This window comes from Sus scrofa, chromosome 2 (assembly GCF_054392235.1).
Source record: "Sus scrofa isolate SSC_HxYL_T2T_F1_AM1 chromosome 2, Sscrofa_HxYL_maternal_Yorkshire_Landrace_v2.0, whole genome shotgun sequence".
NCBI lineage: Eukaryota > Metazoa > Chordata > Mammalia > Artiodactyla > Suidae > Sus > Sus scrofa.
Genome location: NC_139384.1, coordinates 11,734,226 through 11,757,296, shown reverse-complemented (window position 1 = coordinate 11,757,296; position 23,071 = coordinate 11,734,226). Strand labels below are relative to the sequence as shown.

General features: G+C 46.2%; 2 protein-coding genes across 16 annotated transcripts in view; one reads left to right on the top strand and one right to left on the bottom strand.

The window, feature by feature from the left end:
• STX3 (syntaxin 3) overlaps positions 1 to 12,021 on the top strand; it is a 44,752-nt gene extending 32,731 nt beyond the window's left edge. For 2 of the 15 annotated variants that reach the window (XM_021082982.2, XM_085011031.1), the window contains exons 7-11: positions 661 to 734; positions 816 to 950; positions 2,927 to 3,037; positions 4,564 to 4,677; positions 7,517 to 9,296. In XM_021082982.2, coding sequence (XP_020938641.1) covers positions 661 to 734; positions 816 to 950; positions 2,927 to 3,037; positions 4,564 to 4,647 — 404 coding nt within the window. In that variant the 3' untranslated portion in view covers positions 4,648 to 4,677; positions 7,517 to 9,296. Of the gene's footprint in view, positions 1 to 660; positions 735 to 815; positions 951 to 2,926; positions 3,038 to 3,187; positions 3,299 to 4,563; positions 4,682 to 7,411; positions 9,297 to 9,809; positions 9,897 to 10,388 lie in introns of those variants that run through there. The other 13 variants (XM_021082980.2, XM_085011029.1, XM_021082984.2 and 10 more) reach the window with 9 other exon arrangements.
• Positions 12,022 to 12,560: 539 nt separating this feature from the next.
• Positions 12,561 to 17,306, bottom strand: MRPL16 (mitochondrial ribosomal protein L16). Its single transcript, NM_001244967.1, has 4 exons — positions 17,139 to 17,306; positions 16,729 to 16,794; positions 14,107 to 14,255; positions 12,561 to 13,238 (listed from the first exon to the last, which is right to left on the bottom strand). Exons 1-4 carry the CDS (start codon positions 17,191 to 17,193, stop codon positions 12,753 to 12,755), a joined length of 756 nt encoding a protein of 251 aa, NP_001231896.1. The 5' UTR covers positions 17,194 to 17,306; the 3' UTR covers positions 12,561 to 12,752.
• Between the last annotated feature and the right edge of the window lie 5,765 nt (positions 17,307 to 23,071).

Below are 23,071 nucleotides of genomic sequence, written 5' to 3'. Positions count from 1 at the left end.
CTCAGGCTGGAGGGTGGCTCCAGGTCATCAGGCACCAGTGTTCGGTTGCCATGGGAACCGGCGTTTCCTCCTACATGGAGGGAAACATCTGCTACCCAGCTGCCCTCTTCTGAGCTCACGACATCTCTTGCTGCCTGTTGACAGCAAAGAAGGATGCTAGTTGCCGTGAGGAATCAAGAAATCAATAAAGCCGACCCTTTAGGAATCAGCTGTGTGGAGGGCAGGGCGGGATGTGGTTTGGGTGCAGGAATTGTATAAACAAAGGCGCAGCCAGGACAGAGCACATGTGGTCAGGAGGGGCGGCTGTCCCGGGCCTGGGGACGGGGCGCATTTGGGCAGCAGGGTGAGATCAGGACGGATGGAGGGGGGGGGGTCACCCAGGCAGCATGGGCTCCTCCTCCTGAGGACCTTGTTCTCTGTGGCGTAGTCAAGGGGCCAGTACGCATTCTGAGCTGGAGGGAATGTGATCAGACTTGTGCTTCAGGAAGGGAATTGCTGATCCTGTTAGGGATGGACTGGGTTAGGGGAGAACTCAGGAGAAAGGCGAGTCGGGAGGCCCTTGGAGTGTTGCAAAGGCCTTGGTCTTTATGATGAGGTTGGTGTGATTCCCACTTGGGGGGAACTTTTGAAATGGTGTGCTCTGCTTCTTTTGTTATAAAGCTGGCAAGAAGACAACGGATGAGGAGCTGGAGGAGATGCTGGAGAGTGGGAACCCTGCCATCTTCACCTCGGGGGTGAGTGATGCAGGGCAGGGGGCGGGGAGGAGGGAGCCCTGCTGGGGTGGGGGCTGAAGGTCTCTGTGTGGACCGTCGTAGATCATCGACTCTCAGATTTCCAAGCAAGCCCTCAGCGAGATCGAGGGGCGGCACAAGGACATTGTGAGGCTGGAGAGCAGCATCAAGGAGCTTCACGACATGTTCATGGACATTGCCATGCTGGTGGAGAACCAGGTAATGCCCGGGGTACCAGCATAGGCAGGGAGGGCGGAAGCCCTGGGTCTCCTGCAAAGCCTGAGGAGGGGCCTCCTGGAAAACCGGGTGGGGCTGGAGAATCATTAGGAATTTGCAGTGGAATCAGAGAATTCCAGTGTGGCCGGGAAAGGAATGAACTTGGGTGCTGACACTTCCAACAATCACAACTTTGTCCTTCGAGCCTGTTACTTTGGCTCGGAAATCACTTCTACTTAATATGGGGTTTGCTGTGCTCTGCCAAGTACCTGGTTTCCTCCAGCCTCAGGATTGCTGTTTTTTTTTTTTTTTTTTTTTTTTTTAAGTTAGAAATACAGGTTCTTAATGATGCCTTAAAACAACCTCCTGATAGGAACTATTTCACTGGTGACATGGATACATAGGGTCTTTTCCCAGGTTCACAATGAGAAGTTAGGTTTAACAGGTTTTTATGCTTTGCTTTTTTTTTTTTTTTTTTTTTTTTTTGTCTTTTTGCCTTTTCTAGGGCCACTCCCGTGGCATATGGGGGTTCCCAGGCTAGAGGTCTAATCGGAGCTGTTGCCGCTGGCCTACGCCAGAGCCACAGCAACACGGGATCCGAGCTGCATCTGCGAGCTACACCACAGCTCACGGCAACACCAGATCCTTAACCCACTGAGCAAGGCCAGGGATCGAACCTGCAACCTCATGGTTCCTAGTCGGATTTGTTAACCACTGTGCCACAACTGGAACTCCCTGTTTTGCCATTTTTGTTTCTTCTCCTGTATGTGTTTTTCCAAAATTTTGGATGCTTTTTGCTAAGGAACAAGAGCAGACCACACGGTAAATGAAGAAAGAGCAAAAGAATATTTGCAGGAAAACTGGAAACACTTCCAGTGCTTAGGTTGCTGGCCTGTTTGGTTCTGGTTCAGGGATGGAAGGCTCTGTCCCCTGCATGGTGGTGTCAGTCGCATGGCTCCTGGTTCTTATGATGCAGTTAAATACGCCACGGTGCTGTGGTTTGGTGGCACTATTTCCAGGCTCTGCCACCTGGAAAGGCTGGAAAGCTGTTTTCTTTGTAGAAGGAAACCCAACTGAAGCCTGAGCACTACCTGGCTGGTTTTGACATCAATTCCCTGGTCTGGGCTCTGGGGCCTTTCCTCCACTCCCTCTGGCCTCAGAGACCACTTCTCCATCCCTCCATTCCCACTCTTCTTTTTTCTCCCCACACTGCCTTGCCGAGGGACTGGTTTGAGATTCGAGTGGTGGTAAGTGCCTTTCCCTGTTTAAAGACTCCCATAAAGCCATGGGTTGGGTTCGGAAGGTCTGGGTCAGTGAAGGGAATTCCCAGCCTAAGATGCGAAGAAAATCAGTTGGAGAAACCAACTCTCCGGTCAGGAAGTAATAGCTGAGAAATGGTTGGGAATCTTATTAAGAGACCTCTGTCTCTTAACCAGATAACTGGTAAAAACCAATGTTTGTCAGTTGTGGGGCCTGGAATTATCTTAGAGAAACCACAGCTGTTCCCACCTCAGTTATTTATTGAGCATCTGCTGTGTGCTGGGCACTATTCTCTAGAAGTGAACACACTCAGTTCAGGCTGAATGAACTTGGTTCAGGTCTGAATCACCAGGAAGAGGTCAGCATCTTGGTAATGCCCTAAGAACATGAGATATACTTTTCTTGGCTTCTTTCCTTACATAGTTCATGTTAAAAAAAAGAACATACCAAGCCTCTAGACAGTGTGCCCCAGCTGCCCGGGGCTGTGCTGTCTCGGAGAAGTAATTGAGTGAATGTTTCTGGGACAACTCCCACGGCCTGGGCATCACAGGTAGTCAAGGGTCACGGGGAAGATGTGATAGTTGGTCCTGTGGAAGGCTGCACAGTGAAGTTTCCAGATGCTCCTCTTGGCGCTGAAAAGAAGGAGAACTGCTTTCTCACCTGAGTAGGACCATCCTCAGGTGGGTTTCCCAGGTGTGACGAGTGTCTGTTCTTTGCAGGGTGAGATGTTAGATAACATAGAGTTGAATGTCATGCACACAGTGGACCACGTGGAGAAGGCTCGGGAGGAAACGAAAAGAGCCGTGAAGTACCAGGGTCAGGCCCGCAAGGTGAGACTCTGGCGCTGCCTTTGGAGAAGAGGATCCATTGTGTGTGCTGTCTCTTGCTCTCTCTCTCTCTCTCTCTCTCTCCTCCCCACCCTGCTCCTCTCTCTCCCCATCTCTCTTCCTGCTTCTGCCACCTCTCGTATCCGGGGGAAGGGAGCCATGATTGACCGTATTGAGAACAACATGGACCAGTCAGTGGGCTTCGTGGAGCGGGCCGTGGCGGATACCAAAAAGGCTGTCAAGTATCAGAGTGAAGCTCGGAGGGTGAGCCCTTGGTCTCGGCTGGACCAACAGCTTGTCCTCTCTCTGGTCGTTCCCTACCAGTGTCCCTGAGTCCACACCTTCCCTCTGTCCTGGCCTCATCCAAAAGCCCCCGTCAGCCTTCCCTAGAGAATAGCTGCCCTTCCTTCCCGGGTGTGCCTCGTATGGATCTGGCTCTCAGGCGCCCTACCCAGGACCCCACACTGGAAGGCAGCGCTATGGGGTGGAGGCGTCACTGGCCCGTGTTGCTGCTCAGCCCCGGCACAGAGCTGGTGATCCTTTCACATGTTACACTTGACTCCTCTGCTCTTCAGCAACCTCTTCATTGCCTTCCACTCCAGTGCCCAAGCCCTGCCCATCTGTCTCTTTCTCTACTGTGAACCCAGGGGGTGCCATTGCTATGTAAACATTATCTCATGTCTTAGGAGCACCTGTCATTTCTATTTTATAGATAAAACAGTTGGGCATCAGAGGTTAAGTAATAGGCTTCAGGCCACCTAGTAAGCATAGGAACCGGGATTCAGATGCAGATTCCAATCCAGCTTTTTCCGTCACACCATCCTGTCTCTGCAGCCCCCTCCCACCTCTAGTTCTGGTGCCCCCGTGTCTTGAGGACTTCTCAGCTCCTCTACCCAGTGACTGTGGGAGCCAGCTCTGGTGGTGATTGCCTTTTGAGTCTGATCTCTTTTGCCTGTTTCTCTTGGGCTCTGATATTTTTGTGCTTCTGTCTTTCTTTGTCTTCTGACTTGACCTGTGGTTGGGGCAGGTATCTAGGGAGCTGGGAGGTTATTTTACGCGATGAATGCAGGCTGGTTCACAACAGGACTGCGGTCATGCATTCTGATCTCCTGTCAGTCCTTGTGTACTTTGGAGGAGAGATGGATAGAAGTTTGAAATTAGGACTTTCTCAAAAATGTCTTTACATTCCTTGAAAAGGAAAAACTGGTCACTGTATATCTGGACCTGTTGCAGCTCGGCAACCCCGTGATCATTGCTCTTACATCTGTCCACAAAAGCAAGGCAGCAGTGTGAGCCGAGAGTGATGGAAACTCCATTTTTTCACCTGCTGGCATTGCTAATCTTGACGTAATTGAAGGAACATAAACTGTCCGAATGGACTGTTTTTATGTAGAGATACTGGCTTTTTACTTGGATGGCTAAGATGCCTCCTAGGAAGAGGCGAGAGAACCTGGGTTTGGGATGACTTATGGCTTTTCGGTTGTTTGCAATAATGACTTGTTTTTTGTTTCTTTTATCCCTCTCTCCAGAAATTGATAATTATCATTGTGGTAGTGGTTGTGTTGCTGGGCATTTTAGCATTGATTATCGGACTTTCCGTGGGGCTGAAGTGAGGGCGGCCTGCGAGGCTGCTGCACTGAAATGTAAGTAAGTAGAAGGTTCCTGGGGACTCTGGATTCGCTCCCTCCTGAGAAGGCAGCCTGGGGTCTCACAGGCGGCTTCTTCCCCCCGTGGTCACCCTTGGGCACACTGCGCTCACTAAAGCTTTCAGCACTCGTGCGTTTTTCAGCTCCGTAACATCTATTCTCGGGTCCTGGCTGCGGCGTGTGGGCGGAGTCTCGGTGGTTCCTCTCCCGTGGGTTCTGTCCTCACTCTGTCTTGTAATGGGCTTCATCATTGGTCCTCGTTCTCTGAGCACCTCACTTCCACTCCTCTTCCCCAGCAAGCCTGCTCCTAAGTTGGGTACACTCTATGCCTGGGATCTGGGCTTTGTCTTCTGAGTGCTTGCTGGCTTTGGGGGATGCTGAGCTTTGCCTTCCTTTTCTGATCAGTGTAAATGAAGCTCTGATGGGGGTGGGTAGGGTTTTGTTTGTGGATTACGGGTTGGATCTTGAACCACCAGAGTAGCTAACATTTTAGAGGCTTGAGCTGTACATACATCATTGAATCCTCACAACACCTTAGAGACAGGCCCTATTATCATCCCCATTTTACAGATGAAAATGCTCAGGCTTGCAGAGAAGTAACAGGGTCAGGTTTGAACACACAGCTAATAGTGGATCTAGGGATGTTCTTTCTACATCTTAGCTTCTCTTTGTGAAACAAGATAGCCATTTATCTTGTCTCCAAAGTCTAGAGAGGCTTAGAGAATAATGACTTTAAAATTTAGGTTATGGGAGTTCCCTGGTGGCTCAGTAGGTTAAAGATCTGGCATTTTCACTGCTGTAGCTCTGGTTACAGCTGTGACACGGGTTCGATCCCTTGCCCAGAGACTTCACAGGCCATGGACATGGCCAAAAAAATTTTTAAGATATGAATTTCTTTAAAAAAGAATAGAGCTGACCACTGCATCAGGATTTCATGTATGCAGCAGTAGCATGGTGGGAACCGTCTAGTTATTGGGACTGTGAAGTCTCCTGTGACTTCTTAAGTATTATTCTTCTGAATAAAACATAGTATGTATTGTTAAAAAAAAAAAAGACCTGTAAAATACAGAAAAGGTGAACAGAATGAACTTTTAATATTATTGCTGATAACCTTCTGGCATGTGCACACACTCAGACTGGGTTAACATCATTCAGACGATGTTACCTGTGTTTGGTTCCCAGTTACAAAATCATAAGCATCATTCCACCTCACTAACATCTCTCTGTAAATCTCACTTTTCAACACACAAAATTGGGAATATACTCTCAATTATTTAACGTGTCCCCAGTGTTGGAGGGTGGTTATTTTGCTATGACTAACAGCGTGACCAACTTATATTTTCTGATTTCTGTTTTCTCTTTATTACAATTTCATAGAAGTTGGGTCACTGAGGTAATAGGTATAAAGACTTGAAGCCATAACTCTACCTTCACTTTATTTTTGCCTTTTCTGCTTCCTCCTCCCCCTGTCACCTAGAGGGTCTGAAAGTCAAGATTATTATCACCCTACACATTTTAACTTCTTCTTGAGACGTAAGTGGCAGTAAGGTGATTGATTTCTCATAGGTAATTAATTGGTAGGTTCTTTTTTTCCCCCTGGCATTTAATTGATGGTCTCTCCCCACCCCCTGGCATTTGGGCTCTAGTCCTTGATTTTTTTTTTTTTTTCCTCCTTGTAGAGTTTTATTCTGACTCTTAATTATCCCATTGGAAAAAATGTTAACGTTAAGAAAAGGTCTAAGAGGAGTTCCCCGGTGGTGCTGTCACTGCTGTGGCTTGGGTTGCTGCTGTGGCGTGGGTTTGATCCCTGGCCTGGGAACTTATGTATGCTCTGGGCACAACCAGAAAAAAAAAAAAAAAAAGAAAAGGTCTAATAGTCAATATCTATCCATATCCTTGGATAAAAGATATCTTCAGTCATGGTGTAGTGCCTCTCACCATTTCTAATTCCAGGAATTCAGGATGTGGATGAATCATTCTTTAAAATAAAGAGGCTGGTTAATTCATTGTTTTTAGTTGACTGACCTGGTCTTTAAGATGCTAAGTCATCAAGCCCATGTTGGGTCACTTCCACAGTGTCTTTCTTATTCCCTAAAGGGGTCCAGCCTGACTGATACCTAGGTCTGGACTCAGCTCTCCCACCAAGTGACCTGAGGGAGAGACGTTTCCGCACAGGGTGGGGGAAGGAAGAGATCCTGGTTTATGCTCCCTGGTGGTGCACCAGCTACTGCTCCAGGATGCCCTACAGCATCCCCATCTTCAATGGGGAAGCTCTGCGAAGCTCGGCAAGGTTAGAAACTTGCCCAAAGTCTGTGCAGCTCACAAGGCAGAGCAGCCGTAACAAGACCCCTGAACTTTTTCGTATCCTTTTGCTGTGCCTTTCTGCCTTCTGAGACAAGTGGTGGATAGGGGAGTAAGGAGGAGATGATTCAGGTACCAGAAAGCTCCTGACACTTGTATTCGAGAGGTGCGGATGGGGGGGGGTCCCACAGGGAGAACAGGTGTTTTCCATCAGCGATTGTGCCTCCTCACTGCCGAGTCCTCCCAAGGGAACATGACAGCCCACAGGAGGGGCTGTGACAGGTCCGGAGATTGTCCTCTTTCCCCCCTCTTGTAACAGGGCATTCTGTTTCTGGAGCAGTGGGGGTACCTACTTCCAGGTCCTGTCATGGGTATGCCTGTTGGATTTCTCAGGGTCCCTGCTGACTTTTCCATTGTTCTCTTTTTGCAGTTATTTCTGAGCTTTCCTCTCCACCTTCTAGCCGTGTGGCTGAGTCTTCCTGCTCTTCACCATCACCCTGGGCACTGACAGCTCCTCCTCCCCCGCCTCTTTTAGAGCCTGATTTCACTCCAGCCTTGTGGGGCCACCCTTGTTGTCTTCAGTTGGGAACGGAGTGTGCATGGCTTTCCTGAGAGAGAGAGTGGGACCCGTTCCTTTGTTTCCTTGTAACCATCCTCGACCCAGCAGACCATCTAGCCCTGGAGGAATCTGAGCTACCGATACAACCCTTCTCCTGCCCCACTGGCTCTGAAGCACCCTCTCCTGGACTATATGGACCAACCCAGCTTCTCTTTCTTCCCTCTGATGTGTCAAATCATGCCTTGCACCTTGGAGAGCCTATCTGGGACCTCCCCCAGGTGCTGAATTTTCTACCTCATGGAGTATTCTTCTCCCCAGAATTGCAATTTTTTTTTTTTTTTTTAAAAGAGGATATCTTTAACAAAGCAAAAGGCTTCTTCCAAGTTGGGCACCAGTCAGGCTTGGTCCTGAGTCTTCTACCTGACAGGACCCCAGTCTTCACGACTTGTTGACCCTGTCCTGAAAATAGGAGGGGCTGGCAGATGTCGTTTTAGTCTTAGAAGCTTACTTGTTTGTAATTAAGCTCTTACTGTGTTCAGCTAGACGGCCAACTTCCATCTCCACGTTGTATGGCCGAATGTTTACTCAAAGGGGCGCCACCGTCATGAAGTCATCTGACTTTACTGCTTGAAGGGCTGGGAATATTGTTTCCATGTGTCCATCTTGGGAACTGGCTGTTGACTGTTAGAATGACGCTTCGTGAAGGCATCGCCTTGAGGCCCCAAATAACCAGGCATTTAACATGAGTCCAGAGACAAGGTGCTTGAGTCTCAGGCTCTGGAAATGTTTCTGACTGGTGCAAGTAATTCAGTCAGTTCACGTGCTCCAAATGGTACATTTATAATTGTGTGTGTGAGACATGTACACATATGCATGTGTCTCTCAGGAAGTAGGAAACTGGCAATAGAAGGTATTATAACCTAAACAAACTAATTTGAGCTGAAAAATAGGGAAGAGACATTCACTTACCTGCCAATGAATGAGTAGAAGTATGATCTTCCCGCGTCACGGAGAAACCCACTGTTTTCTGCACGAGCTCTAGGAGAGTCATAGGGGGCTGGGGTGATCCCCTTTAGGTTTTTCTGCTTAGCAGACAGAAGGTGTGACAATCTTGGCGGCTCTCCCCACGTGCTGCCTGGGTTTGGCTTGTCCTGAGAACATCCCGCAGCAATTTGCTGTCATTCCTGTGACCTTTGGGATGTCCTATCTCCAGAACTGAGTCACCTGGGGGAGGCCCAGGACTACCCAGCAGCTCTACCAGGTTGAAGAGCTTGGCAGATTCTTTGTTGCCACCCCTTCCCCACCTGCCCCCCCATCACAGAGCAAACAACAGCCAGGAAACTTTCAAGTGTAGAGACTGCGCTCAGCTGGTGGTGAGCCCCTTAGATTCCCAGCTGGTCTTGGCTAACCTCCCTGGTTTATATTTCCTAGGACAGGGCGAGCACCCCCGTCCAGGCCCGGCCCCTGGGCTTCCTTTACAGAGGCTCCTCACTCCCATTCATTGTCCAGCGTTCAGACAGAGCCAAGGGGACCCCCTCTGGCCCATGGCTATGATGTCTGACCAGGGCCTGGCTCCAGGAAAGAGGGCAGACAAGCTCTACTCATAGCCCTTTGCTCTCCGGAGATCGAGGCCTGGGGCTTACAGTTTGGAATACAACAAGTGAAGGGTTTTTTGTCATTTGTATTTTTTTTTTAATGTAAACTTGATTATTTTATTGCTAATTTAAAAATAAATGACTTTATATTGATTGTGAAACAGCTCTGGCTCCATTTCCGGGTAAAACACTTAGTGACTGACTGCCACCCTATGGTGGTATTTGTTTAGGTTTCGGAATTTTTTTTTTTTTTTTTTTTTAAACCATAGGCTAACTCAGATGGATTGAACTTGTAAGTTTTGAAAATGGTTTAAGAATACAGAGTAGCAGTATTTGAATCTTAGGTTTCTAGTGCCCCCCTGCCGCTCCCCCAGCTCGGGTTTGCTCTCTTGAGAGTTTCTGGCCCCAGAGGGAACTCAGCCTGCTGTGATGGTATCTGGAGGGCAGAAGGACACACCAAGCACCTCTGAGATCGCTGTTGATCTGATTTCCGAGTCTCTCACGGAGAAGTAACGTTTCCATCAGCATTCCGGGTTCCAGAAGCCAGATCCATCTCCCTTTCCCTCCACATCCACTTCCACGCCCAGGCCCACCCCTGCCTCCCTTCCTGTGGAACGCTCTCTGCAGTGATGTTGCTTCTCACGGGCTTTTTCTTTCCTTGTCTGGGTGAGCAGAAGAAGATCATGATCATGATCTGCTGCGTGATCCTTGCGATCATCTTAGCTTCCACCATTGGGGGCATATTTGCCTGAAAATAGAAGGTGAGCCGTCTGCGGGAGGGAGGGTCAGGCCTGTTTTCACTTCCTTGACTCCTCTGTCGCCAGGTGCCCCAATCTGGGTGGGACTGGGTGTGGAAGTAGATAAAGGTTCACAGAGAGAAAAATGTGGTGAGTGAGTTGGTACTAGGTAGATGGGGAGACAGAAGCCAGCAGTCTGTCCACAACTAGGTCTAAGAGCAGAAGGTTTAGCCCTGGATGCTTGGTATAAGGATGTTGATTTCCTGCGGTGACACCTGGGCCTTGGCACATGGAGGAGAAAGAATCCCTTATTGCATTAGGATCACCCTGAGCTCTTTGAAGGAGGGCCACACAGTGAACCCAAAGTCAATAAACTTCCCTTACAGGTTAGGCCAGCTGTTTCCAGCCTCATGAGTGGTCCCTAACCCCTGTAGAAGGAGGGCTTTGTGCTCCTGGCCTGGCACATGCTGCTGTATAATCTATGACTTTTCCCCTCCGTTTCTGTTATCCCTTCAGCCCTCACAGATGGATCCTCACCTGGCATTTTTAACCCTTCTTCCACCTCTGTGGTGCCATCATATCTCCACTGCAGATTCCTCACCGGCTCTTCCTCTTTCCATTAAGAAACCTCTTATGACACAGAACCTCCACCATCTACTGGCTAAAAGTTGTGCAAAGGGAGATTCATGAAACTGTGGAACGGGGGCAGGCAGGGGTGCAGGAACAGCACTGTGTGGCTGGTTAGGGAGATGTTGGAGGACAAAGCATAATAGGTACTGTTTAGAGAATAAGCTCAGAGCCCGCACTGCCCTCACGGCTGTGAGGCAGGTACTGAAGCGCACACACCCGTTCATCAGCAGCATCCGGGCACTAGTTCCTTATGCTCATCTAGGTCTCACCTTAGACCAACCCCCCATCTCCTTTCTTCTTCAGTGTCTGTTAGGCTCTAAGGCAGAGTGTCCAGTGAGGCCCCCTGCCCCGTGCTTAGCACAGTGCCTGCCACTTCCAGCTGCTCAAGGATCTGTCAACTCACTTACCTGTAATTAAGCTCTGCTTTCTATGGATGAGTCATTGGATTTGACTCTGAAACCCTTTAAGGCATCAACAGAAAAGGATCTGTTAGTAGGAGGTGGCATAAAAAGGCCTGGGAAGGGGTTGATCCATCTATGCAAAAAGACACAGGCCCCCCCATTACTACTGCATCCACTTGAAGTCCTTTTTCTACGGGAGGTGGGAGAGAGTTCTGTCTCCAGCCTCTTGCTCTGCAGAGATGGGCTGCCCCAGGACTGTGGTTCAGTAACTAAATGTGGACCCCAAACAAAACTGTCTTATGCTGTAGCTGAACACACCCAACAGTCATCAGTACCAAGCTGTAAGGACCACAACCAGAAGAGGTGATGACATTCGGTTAGAAGGTGAAATAATGCAGTCACTTGCTTCACTTTTGGTTTTTGCTATCAGCTGAAACTGACTTTGTTGACCAGTAACATGTACAAGAAACTGTTGCAAACACTGTCCCCATTTCAAGGTCAGATGTGTTCTAATGCAATTTAGTGATTAGTTTTATTACAAGAGGTTCACTAAGATACATTAAAAATCACAGTGTACAGTTCTTGAGGACCACACAGTGGCATAAACTTGGTCCTTTTGGTAAATTACTTTGCCAGAGATCTTACTTTTTAAGAAAGTGGGATAGGACACCCTGACATTTTAGTCAGTGCCCTGTTTTCTACCCACTTTCAAAGCAAATCATGTACTATTTCTGTCTGTAGTTCCTTTAGTTTGAATACAGGATAGAAGCCACTGCTGGCGAGCACTGAAAAGCAGCTTGCTTTTGAAAAAAGCCAACAGGGAGCAGGACCCATGGGGCTTGACTCACACGGGGCCCTTGTTCATTCGGCAGTAAGGGCCTGAGTGCGTGTGGCGCCTGTGCTGTGCTAAGACCTTCAGGGACAAAGACAGAGCCAAACACTCCCCGCCCTCAGGATGTCAGGCCTAGGAAAGACCACACAATTCTGCTGTTGTTTTTATCAGTTCCTTTTGCTAAAAGGGAATGGTGTGTTCCTTGCCATACTGTCCAACAACCCCCCCTTCCAAGACTGGGAGAAGATGGGTCACTGGGCATAAATAAATATGTGGAATTAACTCATGTACTGTTGCTTTCTTTGCTTTCCTAGAAATATTAAGTTTGTAACTAGCAAAATGTCATAGAAACTAGCTTCTGAAGTGTGCATATATAAAAGGCATACAGATATCCAGTCCGACTTGCATCAGAGATGGGAGATGCAAACGTTTGCTTCAGCCTTGAAGACATACATCTTCTAGCTGGGGAGAACCAGGGCTTCTCAAAGTCCATCAGGCCTGGTCCTTAATCATTTAAGGGACTGAGTGACCAATGAGAGGTATATCTTTTTTGTCAAATTATTTATTTTTAGGGCCACACCCACGGCATATGGAGGTTCCCAGGCTAGGGGTCTAATTGGAACTACAGCTGCTGGCGTATGCCACAGCATCGCCAGATCTGAGCTGCATCTGTGACCTACATCACAGCTTATGGCAATACCGGATCCTTAACCCACTGAGCAAGGCCAGGGACTGAACCCACAACTTCATGGTTCCTAGTTGGATTCATTTCTGCTGCACCACGACGGGAACTCCGAGAGGTATATCTTGAGGTGATACTCAAACTTTAACATAAATATAATGTACTTTAATAATAAAAACGACAGATAATGTACAGTTTTTCAGAAAACATCTATCATATGCTGCTCCTTGGTTATGACATCAGAGCTACCCAGAGACTTTAAGGACTGGCTGAGAGGAATAAAGAGGTAGATTCCCTCTCTTAACAGCCTGATATCTGTCCTCGTCATGTCCTCACTACACACGCTCAGGAGTATAGAACTTGCCCCAGTACCGCCCCTTGTGGGTCAGGTCGTAGGGGCTCAGCACTTTCCGTATCCCCAGCATGTTGGCAGTGGCGATGCGCTCAAAGGTCCAGGGGTTTTGGTTGTTCCGTTCTCGTTCCTCTTGATCTTTCCGCATCTTTTCTAGAGTCTCACGGCTCACAGCCTTCGCGGGGAAGGGCAACTTGTGGGCAACCAGGTCGAGGAAACCCTGTACCTCTTTGAATTCACAACGCCCGCCCATCTCTACGATGAGGCGGCCGGCCTTCACAGGAGTCACGTAGTGATCGATGGCACCTTTGCCGCCCCCCATCCGCTGTCCCATGCCCTTGCGGGTGATGGGCTTGAAAGGGGCTGGTACCCGCCACAAGGCAAACATGTTCTTGGGGTCCATAGAGCGGTTGATTGTCAGGCGCATCATTTCAAAATGCCCCCAGTGGAGGTAACCGCCACCCAGCGCCTAAAGGTAAATGGAAGAAACAGAAACACATGGGATTGAGGCTGCCTTCGTGGCCTCTACTCTCGTGTCTCTCATGGTATCTGTGCCGTCACTGATACACATGAAAGTAAAACTGACCTAAGTTTCATAAGTGCCATGGAGGAAAAGCCTCAGTGGTAGATGGGAACAAGAGTGGACTTGCTTCACTGGACAGCCAGAGAAGACTCCTTTGAGGAGGTGACATTTATAGCTGAGGCCAGAATGGTACGAACCAGCCAAAGGAAAACAGATCTGAGTGTTTCAGGCACAGGTGAAGGTTTTGGTGCAGCAACTGGCTTGGTGAGTCTGCGCAGAAGCCGGTGAGGCTGGAGTAGAGGGAATGGAACGGACTGATATTGTGAGAGGATGGCAGGCTCTTGTGCAGGCTGCGGGAGGGGACTTTAAAACACCACTCTGGCTGCCTGATGGAAGATAAATCCTGGTCCACAGCCGTATGTGTAGCTACTGACATCAAGCCTTCACAGAAACTACCTGATGAGTAAGGAAACATACTACATACTGTCCCACATACTGAATCATGGGCAGTTTTATTTTGCCCAGAGGCTTAGATCTCACGGTCTGCTTATGGGGTATTATTATTATTATTATGATCATTAGGTGGCCTCTTCCTTCCCCTGTTTTTACATTATTTTCATTATTACATTATGTTATATATCATATAAAACAAAAACCATTTATAACTCAAACGTTTGTTGGGTACTGCATATCAGTTCAAAGAGCAACTGGTGGCAGTTCTAATAAAACCTGTGGAGGAAGAGACTAAGATGAACTCAATGAGTCTTTTTTAATCCCTGGTTTCAATCCTGTAGCCGCCTGACCCTGAACTCACCAAGATTGCAAAGCGGCCTTCTGTGAACTCAGTGGCTTCAGTGGAAGGTCCCCGTATGTCACTCAGGTTTTTACGTTCTCTTCTCACTTTCGGCACAAGTGGTACCCTTTCAACAAATCTAAGCTTCGGCTTTTCAGGAATGGCAACATCTAAAAGGAGAATAGACCAAGAATAAGTCAAACTACACATCTCGAGGGATTCATTTTCTTCCTAGAAGATGGATGACAATCAGGTCAAAGTCTTAAAGTTACCATTCAGCAATTCCAAAAATGTGTCAGATTATCTTGTGGACTCGTTCACTGACACTGGAATCTTTTGGCTATGACAGTGGTAGATACAAACATTTTTGAGCCTTGTAAGATAGCAAAGTTTTAATCTTCAAACAAAAACTCTTTTATTAAATGCCTCCTCTGTGCCTGATGCTAAAAAAAAGGAATAGAGATATGAGACTGTCACAAAATAACATTAGGTAACTTTTTTTTTTTTTTTGGTGACTGTACAAAGTGCTGGAATGAGCTGCTTTATGTGCATTATCTCATCTAATCTTTAAAACAACTTTAGAGCCTTGGTACTATTTTAGGACTTCCTTTTTAATTAAAAAAATTGTTAATTATCACAAAATGACCACCGTTAAACACACCCACATAATTTAGCCAGATCAAGAAACATTAGGCAGGTAGTATTTTTTTTTTAAATGGCTGCACCCATGGTATATGGAAGTTCTGGGCCAGGGACTGACTCTGAGCTGCAGCTGTGGCAATGCCAGATCTTTTGACCCACTGTGCTGGGCCAGGGATGGAACACACACTTCCATAGTGATCCAAGCCACTGCAGTTGGATTCTTAACCCACCATGCCATAGTGGGAACTCCAGGCAGATAGTATTTTTATTTTTATTTTATTTATTTGCTTTTTAGGGCCGCACCCATGGCACATGGAGTTTCCCAGGCTAGGGGTTGAATTGGAGCTACAGCTGCTGGCCTATACCACAGCCACAGGAATGAGAGATGTGAGCTGCATCTGTGACCTATACCACAGCTCACAGCAATGCCAGATTCTTAACCCACTGAGCAAGGCCAGGGATTCCCTGTGTCCTCATGGATGCTAGTCAGATTCGGTTCCGTTGAATCACGATGGGAACTCTTGGCAGGTAGTATTTTTAATCTCCATCTTATAAAAGTGGAACTTCAGGCTGAGAGAAGTTTAATAATTTGGTCTGGGCCATCCAGTTAAAACAGCAGGGCCAGACAGTACAAGACTTAAGAAAAAAAACTATCACACTGCCTCTTTGGATATCATGGAGGTAGAGGAAAGAACACTCCTACTGTACATGAAAATATCTAAGTTCTCCAGTTCTGCCACATTCTTACCGGGAATGTCCAACCTAGTACTCAATCAGTGCTTTTTACCTTATATATTCAGAGGCTTTTCATGTTGAGACCTGCACGATATGCAGCAGCTTGCTGGGTAAAGGCAGGTGGGCTGAAAGATAGGCCAGACATGCTCTGTCTTTATCATGTCTGGCAATTTGACAATATGGAAAAAAAAAAGTAACTTGTAAGTCATTTAAAGCATTGCTATAGTAAACAATCATGGCTCTTTGATGGAGTCAAGTATAAAACAAGAGACCTTAAAGCTACAGAAACTGCACCTGTTATTTCTATATGAGAACTACAGAAAAACTTAGTAATGCTTTCCCCTGCCTCCAAGCTCATATGTACTCCAGTGCTTGTAGTAGTTTCACAATTATATGTAGAAGATAAGGCCCGCAGAGAACCAGGCTCCTTTCATTTTCCTGAGATTTCCAATATATTAAAAACAAAAACAAAAACAAAAACAAAAAACCCAAACCCCCCAGAGTTTCCACAGTGGCAATGGTGGGTTAAAGAGCCACTCTGTGGCAGTGCAGGTTTGCTCCCAGCACAGTGGGCTAAGGATAACTGCAGCTCAGATTCAGTCTCTTGCCAGGGGAACTTCTATATGCCATGGGTGCAGCCGAGAGAGAAAAAGAGGAAAGAAAAGAAAGAGAAAGAGTCAGATTTACCAAATGGGGGGCTTACCTTAACTGTTATATTAACAATTGCCTTTTTTTTTTTTACAAATGCTTTTCTTTTAATGCTGTTAATGAATGATGTATGTAACCTCATTTGGAAAAAAAAACATCATAAGTCTAAATTTGAGGCCAATTAGCTCTAGCTGAGAGGTAGGCTGTGGGCCACTCACGAGTAAAATACTATTGGGGAGAAATTCCATTAAACGTTTGCTCCTTAAAAGCAGGGGCCTTTGCGGGGAGGGGGGGGGGTGTCTCTTTTGTTCTAGAAGCGTTTAGAACACTCCTGGAATGTAGCAGGCTCTTAATACATATTTACTGAATTGGTGACTGGGAGAGGGGGCACAAGAACACTATTTTTTTTTTTTTTGGCCACACCCACAGTATGTGGAAATTCGTGGGCCAGAGATCGAACCTGTGCCACAGCTGTAACCAGAGCCACAGCAGTGACAATGCCGGATCCTTAACCCGCTGAACCACGAGAGAACTCTGAACACTCCCCTTCTTCACCTACTCTCAGCTGGGTTCCATCACTAAAAAGGCTTACGAACTTGAAAACAGATAAGCTCTCACCTTCAAAAGTTGGCACCGGGAGCAGCGTCTTGAAGCCAGCAGTGGCGGACGGGGCTGCCCAAGAATCTACAAAGACAGATCAAGTTAAATGACCAAGGCCACAAAGCCAGGGCCCGGTACACTCTGGGTCAAAGATGCTTCGGACTGGGGTGTGTCTCGTGGGTTTGGGACGCGGATTCCATTAAAGTGGCTCACAGGCTCTGGTCCCCCAAAAGAGAACAACTGGGGACGCTGGGCGCCAACTCCAGGTTGCGCGAAGGCTGGGACCATTTTGCAAGAATCTTAGGCGAGAGAGGCGGCAGTGCCCTCCCGGTGCTCCAGTGCGTGAAAAGTCTTTGTACGAGAATACACGAATGGGGCGGAGGGTGCGGGCGGGAGGCAAGGCCTAGAGGGACCACGGGACTTCTGACCTGACAAAGGCGCTCGCAAGAGGGGCGCGCAGGCGCGAGCCAGCAGCCGCCACATGATAACACGCGTGCGACCACGCCAAGCTCCCCACGGCGACCGCGGCGGTCACTTCGACCCAGGGAACCAGAGCGGCGTTCTGCAACCGCGCCGGAAACGGCTCTGGCCGGAAGTTGCGTTCGCACCGGTCCACCCAGCAGAGAGTCCCGGGTGGAAACGGACGAAGATAGAGACTCTGGCCTTGGGTTCCGGCCTGGTGACTGGGGTCACGCCCGGGCTATCTCGGCTCTCCATCCAGTCAAGGGTCTCTCCCCAGATGGAGGCGGCAGGGTGGCGAGTTTCCTCCGCGGGGTATTAGCTGCGAAAGCAGGAGTTCATATGGCAGACTGAACAGCTCACTACCTTCCGCCACTTCTCTACCCGCAACCGTAACCTGGAAAATACCGTCATCATTGCCTTCACATTTACTGGGCGCTTGCAGTGTTTACGGCACCGACTACCTCATTCTTGCTTTCATGCCTCCCAACAAATCCGTGCGCTAAGTCATTACATCCACTTAGCAGATTCCATCCCGAGGGTCAAAGAATTTAACTTTCTCAGGGTCACACAGCAGGAAAACCGTACAATCAGAATTTGAGCACAGGCTTGTGACTCTAGAGACCCCAGTGAATGGACAATGTTACAACTCGATATCGAGTGGAAATGTAAAAAGGTATGATTATTCTGGGAGAATGTTGGGGAAATCATTTTTATGGGCCTGAAGCTTTTTAACATTTAGAATAAAAGAGGCTCTTTCCCCAAGCGTTTAGGACACAAATGGGATTACCAACTGAGGCTGAGGTCTCTTGTACTTAAATCAAGCTAAATCTGTGCGTGGTCTTTGTCCGGGGATTAATTTCATAAATGGCAGCAAATACAGCCTGTCATCTTGCACAGCTACTGGGAGAACTCTCCCTGTCTAGTTTTTTGCACTTCTTGATTATTTACACACTGAATCTGTATCAAAAGAGTAACTGGTTTTATTACAGCCAATTATTTTCTATACCAGAAGCAGTTCTTTAAGGGTTAAACTGCCACTTCTTCCTCAGCCTTTGTCAGATTCTGGGTAGCTCTTCTGTGTTCCTCCTCCCTTCCACCAAAGGTGGGAGATTCAGATGTGCTCAGGTATTTAAAAATCTCAAAGTGAATACTGTATAATAGTGTTTGGGATGGGGAGTAAAACTGTAGTATAATCAATTTTTGGTCTCTAATTCTTTTGGTGCCCTAAAATTTCTCCCTCATTGTTTATTTTAAAAGAACTAAAAATTAACTCTGAGTTCTACATTTAAATAGTAACTATAATTTCTATTTTTTTTCCTTATAAGAGTTAAGTACAATGGAGGATACAAATCTGAAAAACCAGTGACCCTGTTCTTTATGAATTCATGTAGATATGATATGTTGAGTTACAAATATCTACTGTTGAGATATGAGAAATATAAATAAAGGATTGTGAGAAATTGAAGGAGGGACCTGAGGTCTTCCCTGATCATGGAAAAAGGGGTTTCCCTCCTTTGATTTCTTACAGCGCTTTATTTACACTTCTCTTCTGATAGTTCAGTGTTAGTTATTTGTGGAAAGCTGAAGTTGAGGGATTAAATGATTTGCTATAGAGCTGGTATGATGCAAAGTAGGGATAAGAACCTTGATGAAATCAACTTTTATCAGAATGAGTTTGCTAACACCTCCCAAAATATAGTCTTCAGACTTTTCTGAGGACTTTGTGAAAAATATCTGGTATTTGTCTTTCTGTTTCTTATGTCACTTATTATGAGAATCTCTAGTTGCACCCATGTTGCTGCAAATGGCATGATTTTATACTTTTTTATGGCTGTGTAGTATTCCATTGTATATATGTTCCATATCCATTCATCTCTTGATGGACATTTAGGTTGTTTCCATGTCTTGGCTATTGTGAATAGTCCTGCAATGAACATAAGGGTGCATGTATCTTTTGAATTAGAGTTTTGTCTGGATATATGCCCAGGAGTGGGATTGCTGGATTATATGGTAGTTCTATATTTAGTTTTCAGAGGCACCTCCATACTGATTTCCATAGCAGTTGTACCAATTTGCATTCTCACCAGCAGTGTAGGAGGGTTCCCTTCTCTACACACCCTGTCCAGCATTTATTTGTAGACTTATTAATGATGGCCATTCTGACTTGTGTAAGAAAAGAATGTATATATATATATATATACATACATATGTATGATTGAGTCACGTTGTTGTGCAACAGAAATTGTCATAACATTATAAATCAACTATAACAAAAATGTAAATATCTTGTTCCTATTTAAGAAGAAACTCTAAAGGTGGGGTTCAGGAATTCCTCTTGTGAACTAGCCCCATGGGTGATGCTAATGCCTAATCAAGTTTAGCAATCGGTTCTCTGTGAGTAATTTGAAAATTTAAAAGTAGGGTATAGTTACAAGGCATTGTCTCTGAATTATCCAGGCCTATATCCATTGGGACTTATTTTTTTCCATCCATATAAAAATTATCTCGCATCTCAGTTTTTAATCTTCTCATTTTAAAATCAAGAGATAGCAGAAACCTGTAGCCAAGTCCCAGATATGTTTGTTGACTTAAATGGCACACACACACACGTATGTATATGTGTGTATGCACTCTCATTTTAATAAAAAGATTGTGTTTTTTTTATCAGATTCTAATCACAATATCATAATGTAATAAATGACCATTCAATCTCCTCACTTCAGGAAGCACACAGGACCTTCTCACAGGGCTAGTTAACATTAACTTTTTTAAAAAATTCAACCTAGCTTCCATATAGCGTAGAGCTTTTTTTTTTTTTTTTTGTCTTTTTAGGGCCACACCTGTGGCATATGGAAGTTCCCAGGCTAGGGGTCGAATTGGAGCTATAGCTGCTGGCCTACATCATAGCCACAGCAACACCAGATCCAAGCTGCATCTGTGACCTACACCACAGCTGATGGCAATGCCGGATCCTTAACCCGCTGAGCGAGGCCAGGGATTGAACCTGCAACCTCATGGTTCCTAGTCGGGTTCGTTTCCACTGCGCCACAACAGGAACTCCATAAAGGGCAATGGTACCATAGTTTTTCCCATAACGGAAAATGGTGTACTCTAATACAATAATAATAATGATGAACACATTGAAGTGAAAATCCCTGCTACTTAGAAAGGGCTTTCAAATACCCATGATTATCCTTTTAGAATACTTTATTATTTTTTTAGCTGCACCATAGCATTTGACATTCCTGGGCCAGCAGCAGACTTGTGCCGCAGCACCTACCAGAGCCACATCAGTGACAATGCCAGATCCTTAACCTGCTGTGTCAGGAGGGAGCTCCTAGAATCCTTTTTTTTTTTTTAAATTTAAGTTTTTTTTTTCCATTATAGCTGGTTTACGGTGTTCTGTCAGTTTTCTACTGTATAGCAAGGTGACCCGGTCACACATACATATATGTTCTGTTTCTCCCGTTGTCATGCTCCATCATAAGTGACTAGATATAGTTCCCTGTGCTATACAGCAGGATCTCATTGTGAATCCATTCCAAAGGCAATAGTTTGCAATATTACCCTAAAATTCCCAGTCCATCCCACTCCCTCCCCCTCCCCCTTTTCAACCACAAGTCTGTTCTCCGTGTCCAGGATTTTCTTTTCTGTGGAAAGGTTCATTTGTGCCATATATCAGATTCCAGATATAAGTGAAATCATATGGTATTTGTCTTTCTCTTTCTGACTTACTTCACTCAGGATGAGAGTCTCTAGTTCTATCCATGTTGCTGCAAATGGCATTATTTCATTCTTTTTTAATGGCTGAGTAGTATTCCATTGTATATACATACCACAGCTTCCTAATCCAATTGGCTGTCGATGGACATTTGGGTCGTTTCCATGTCTTGGCTATTGTGAATAGTGCTGCAATGAACATATGGGTGCATGTGTCTTTTTCAAGGAAAGCTTTGTCCGGATATATGCCCAAGAGTGGGATTGTGGGGTTATATGGTAGTTCTATGTATAGATTTCTAAGGTACCTCCATACTATTCTCCACAGTGGTTGTACCAGCTTACATTCCCACCAACAGTGCAGGAGAGTTCACTTTTCTCCACACCCTCTCCAGCATTTGTTATTTGTGGACTTATGAATGATGGCCATTCTGACTGGTGTGAAGTGGTATTGTGGTAGTTTTGATTTGCATTTCTCTAATAATCAGTGATGTTGAGCAATTTTTCATGTGCTTTTTGGCCATCTAGAATCCTTTTTGTAATGGATGATTATGGTGGAAATGAGGCATTGGGAGATCTTCATTCAATTCACAAGTATCTATTGAGTGTCTACCTACTGTCATTAGAAAAATTAATGTGTCTACCCATATTCCAGAGCGTTAATGCTAGAGTTAATCCCAACTTGTGGGGTTACTAAGGTTTTGCAAGAGAACTATTTTTTGTATTTCTCTTGGAGTAAGTCAACAGGCACAAAGAATGGATCAACTCCTAGTTATTTGACCAAGAAGAAGGAACAATGCCAACTCTTGCTCCTGCTTTTGTGTTGGCATTCACAGACAAGAACCACGGTATTCCTGGGAACAGTTTCACCATAATAAATGATTCCCTGTGTGGCTTAGTCAAGTTATTTTATTTTATTTTGTCTTTTCAGGGCCGCACTCGAAGCATATGGAGGTTCCCAGGCTAGGGGTCCAATCGGAGCTACAGCCGCTGGCCTATGCCAGAGCTGCAGCAATGCCAGATCCGAGCCGTGTCTGCGACCTACACCACAGCTCACAGCAATGCTGGATCCTTAACCCACTGAGCGAGGCCAGGGATGGAACCTGAAACCTCATGGTTCCTAGTCGGATTCATTAACCTCTGGGCCACGATGGGAACTCCTCTGTCAAGTTATTTAGACATCTGTTATTATAGACCATGCTGTGATCAACATCCTCATACATGCTGTTTTGATAGTGTTTTGGTATTTCTTTTGGGGAAATTCCAAAGGAAGATGATTGAATCAAAGGGATGTTCATTTAAAACCATTTTGCTTCATACAGTTATGCCCAAATTGGCCTTTATCAACAATGAGGAGTTCCCATCACAGTGAGTTAAGAACTCGACATAGTGTCTGTGAGGATACAGGTTTGATCTCTGGCCTTGCTCAGTGGGTTAAGGATTCCATGTTGCCACAAACTGTGGTGTATTTCACAGATGCGGTTCAGATCTGACATTGCTGTGGCTGTGGTGTAGGCCAGCAGCTGCAGTTCCTATTCCACCCCTAGCTGGGAACTCCCATATGCTGTAGGTGTGGCTGTAAAAAAAAAAAAAAAAGAAAGAAAAGAAAAAAAAAAACCCGAACAAAAAAGCCCCACAGTGTATCAGAGTGCCAATTTATCTACATCCTTTCTGAGGAAAAATATTAAACTTCTTTTAATTTTTTTTTTTTTTTGTCTTTTTTGCTATTTCTTGGGCTGCTCCTACGGCATATGGAGGTTCCCAGGCTAGGGGTCGAATTGAGCTGTAGCCACCGGCCTATGCCAGAGCCACAGCAACGCGGGATCCGAACCACGTCTGCAACCTACACCACAGCTCACGGCAACGCCGGGTCCTTAACCCACTGAGCAAGGGCAGGGATCGAACCCGCAACCTCATGGTTCCTAGTCGGATTCGTTAACCACTGTGCCACGATGGGAACTCCTAAACTTCTTTTAAGAGCTTTGCCAATAGAAAAGTGAAAAACCCATATCTGATGTTATGTTTATAACAGGATTTGAAAGTAGGGTTGCTTCTGCCTAAGTTTTGCTGAGGCCCCAAGGGGTGTGGTAATCCCCATATCCCAATGTGAGGTGCTGGACCTCTTAGACTGGACCCATAAAAGAGCTGGTAGGAACTGGCATTGCTGTTCTTAGCTATCCAC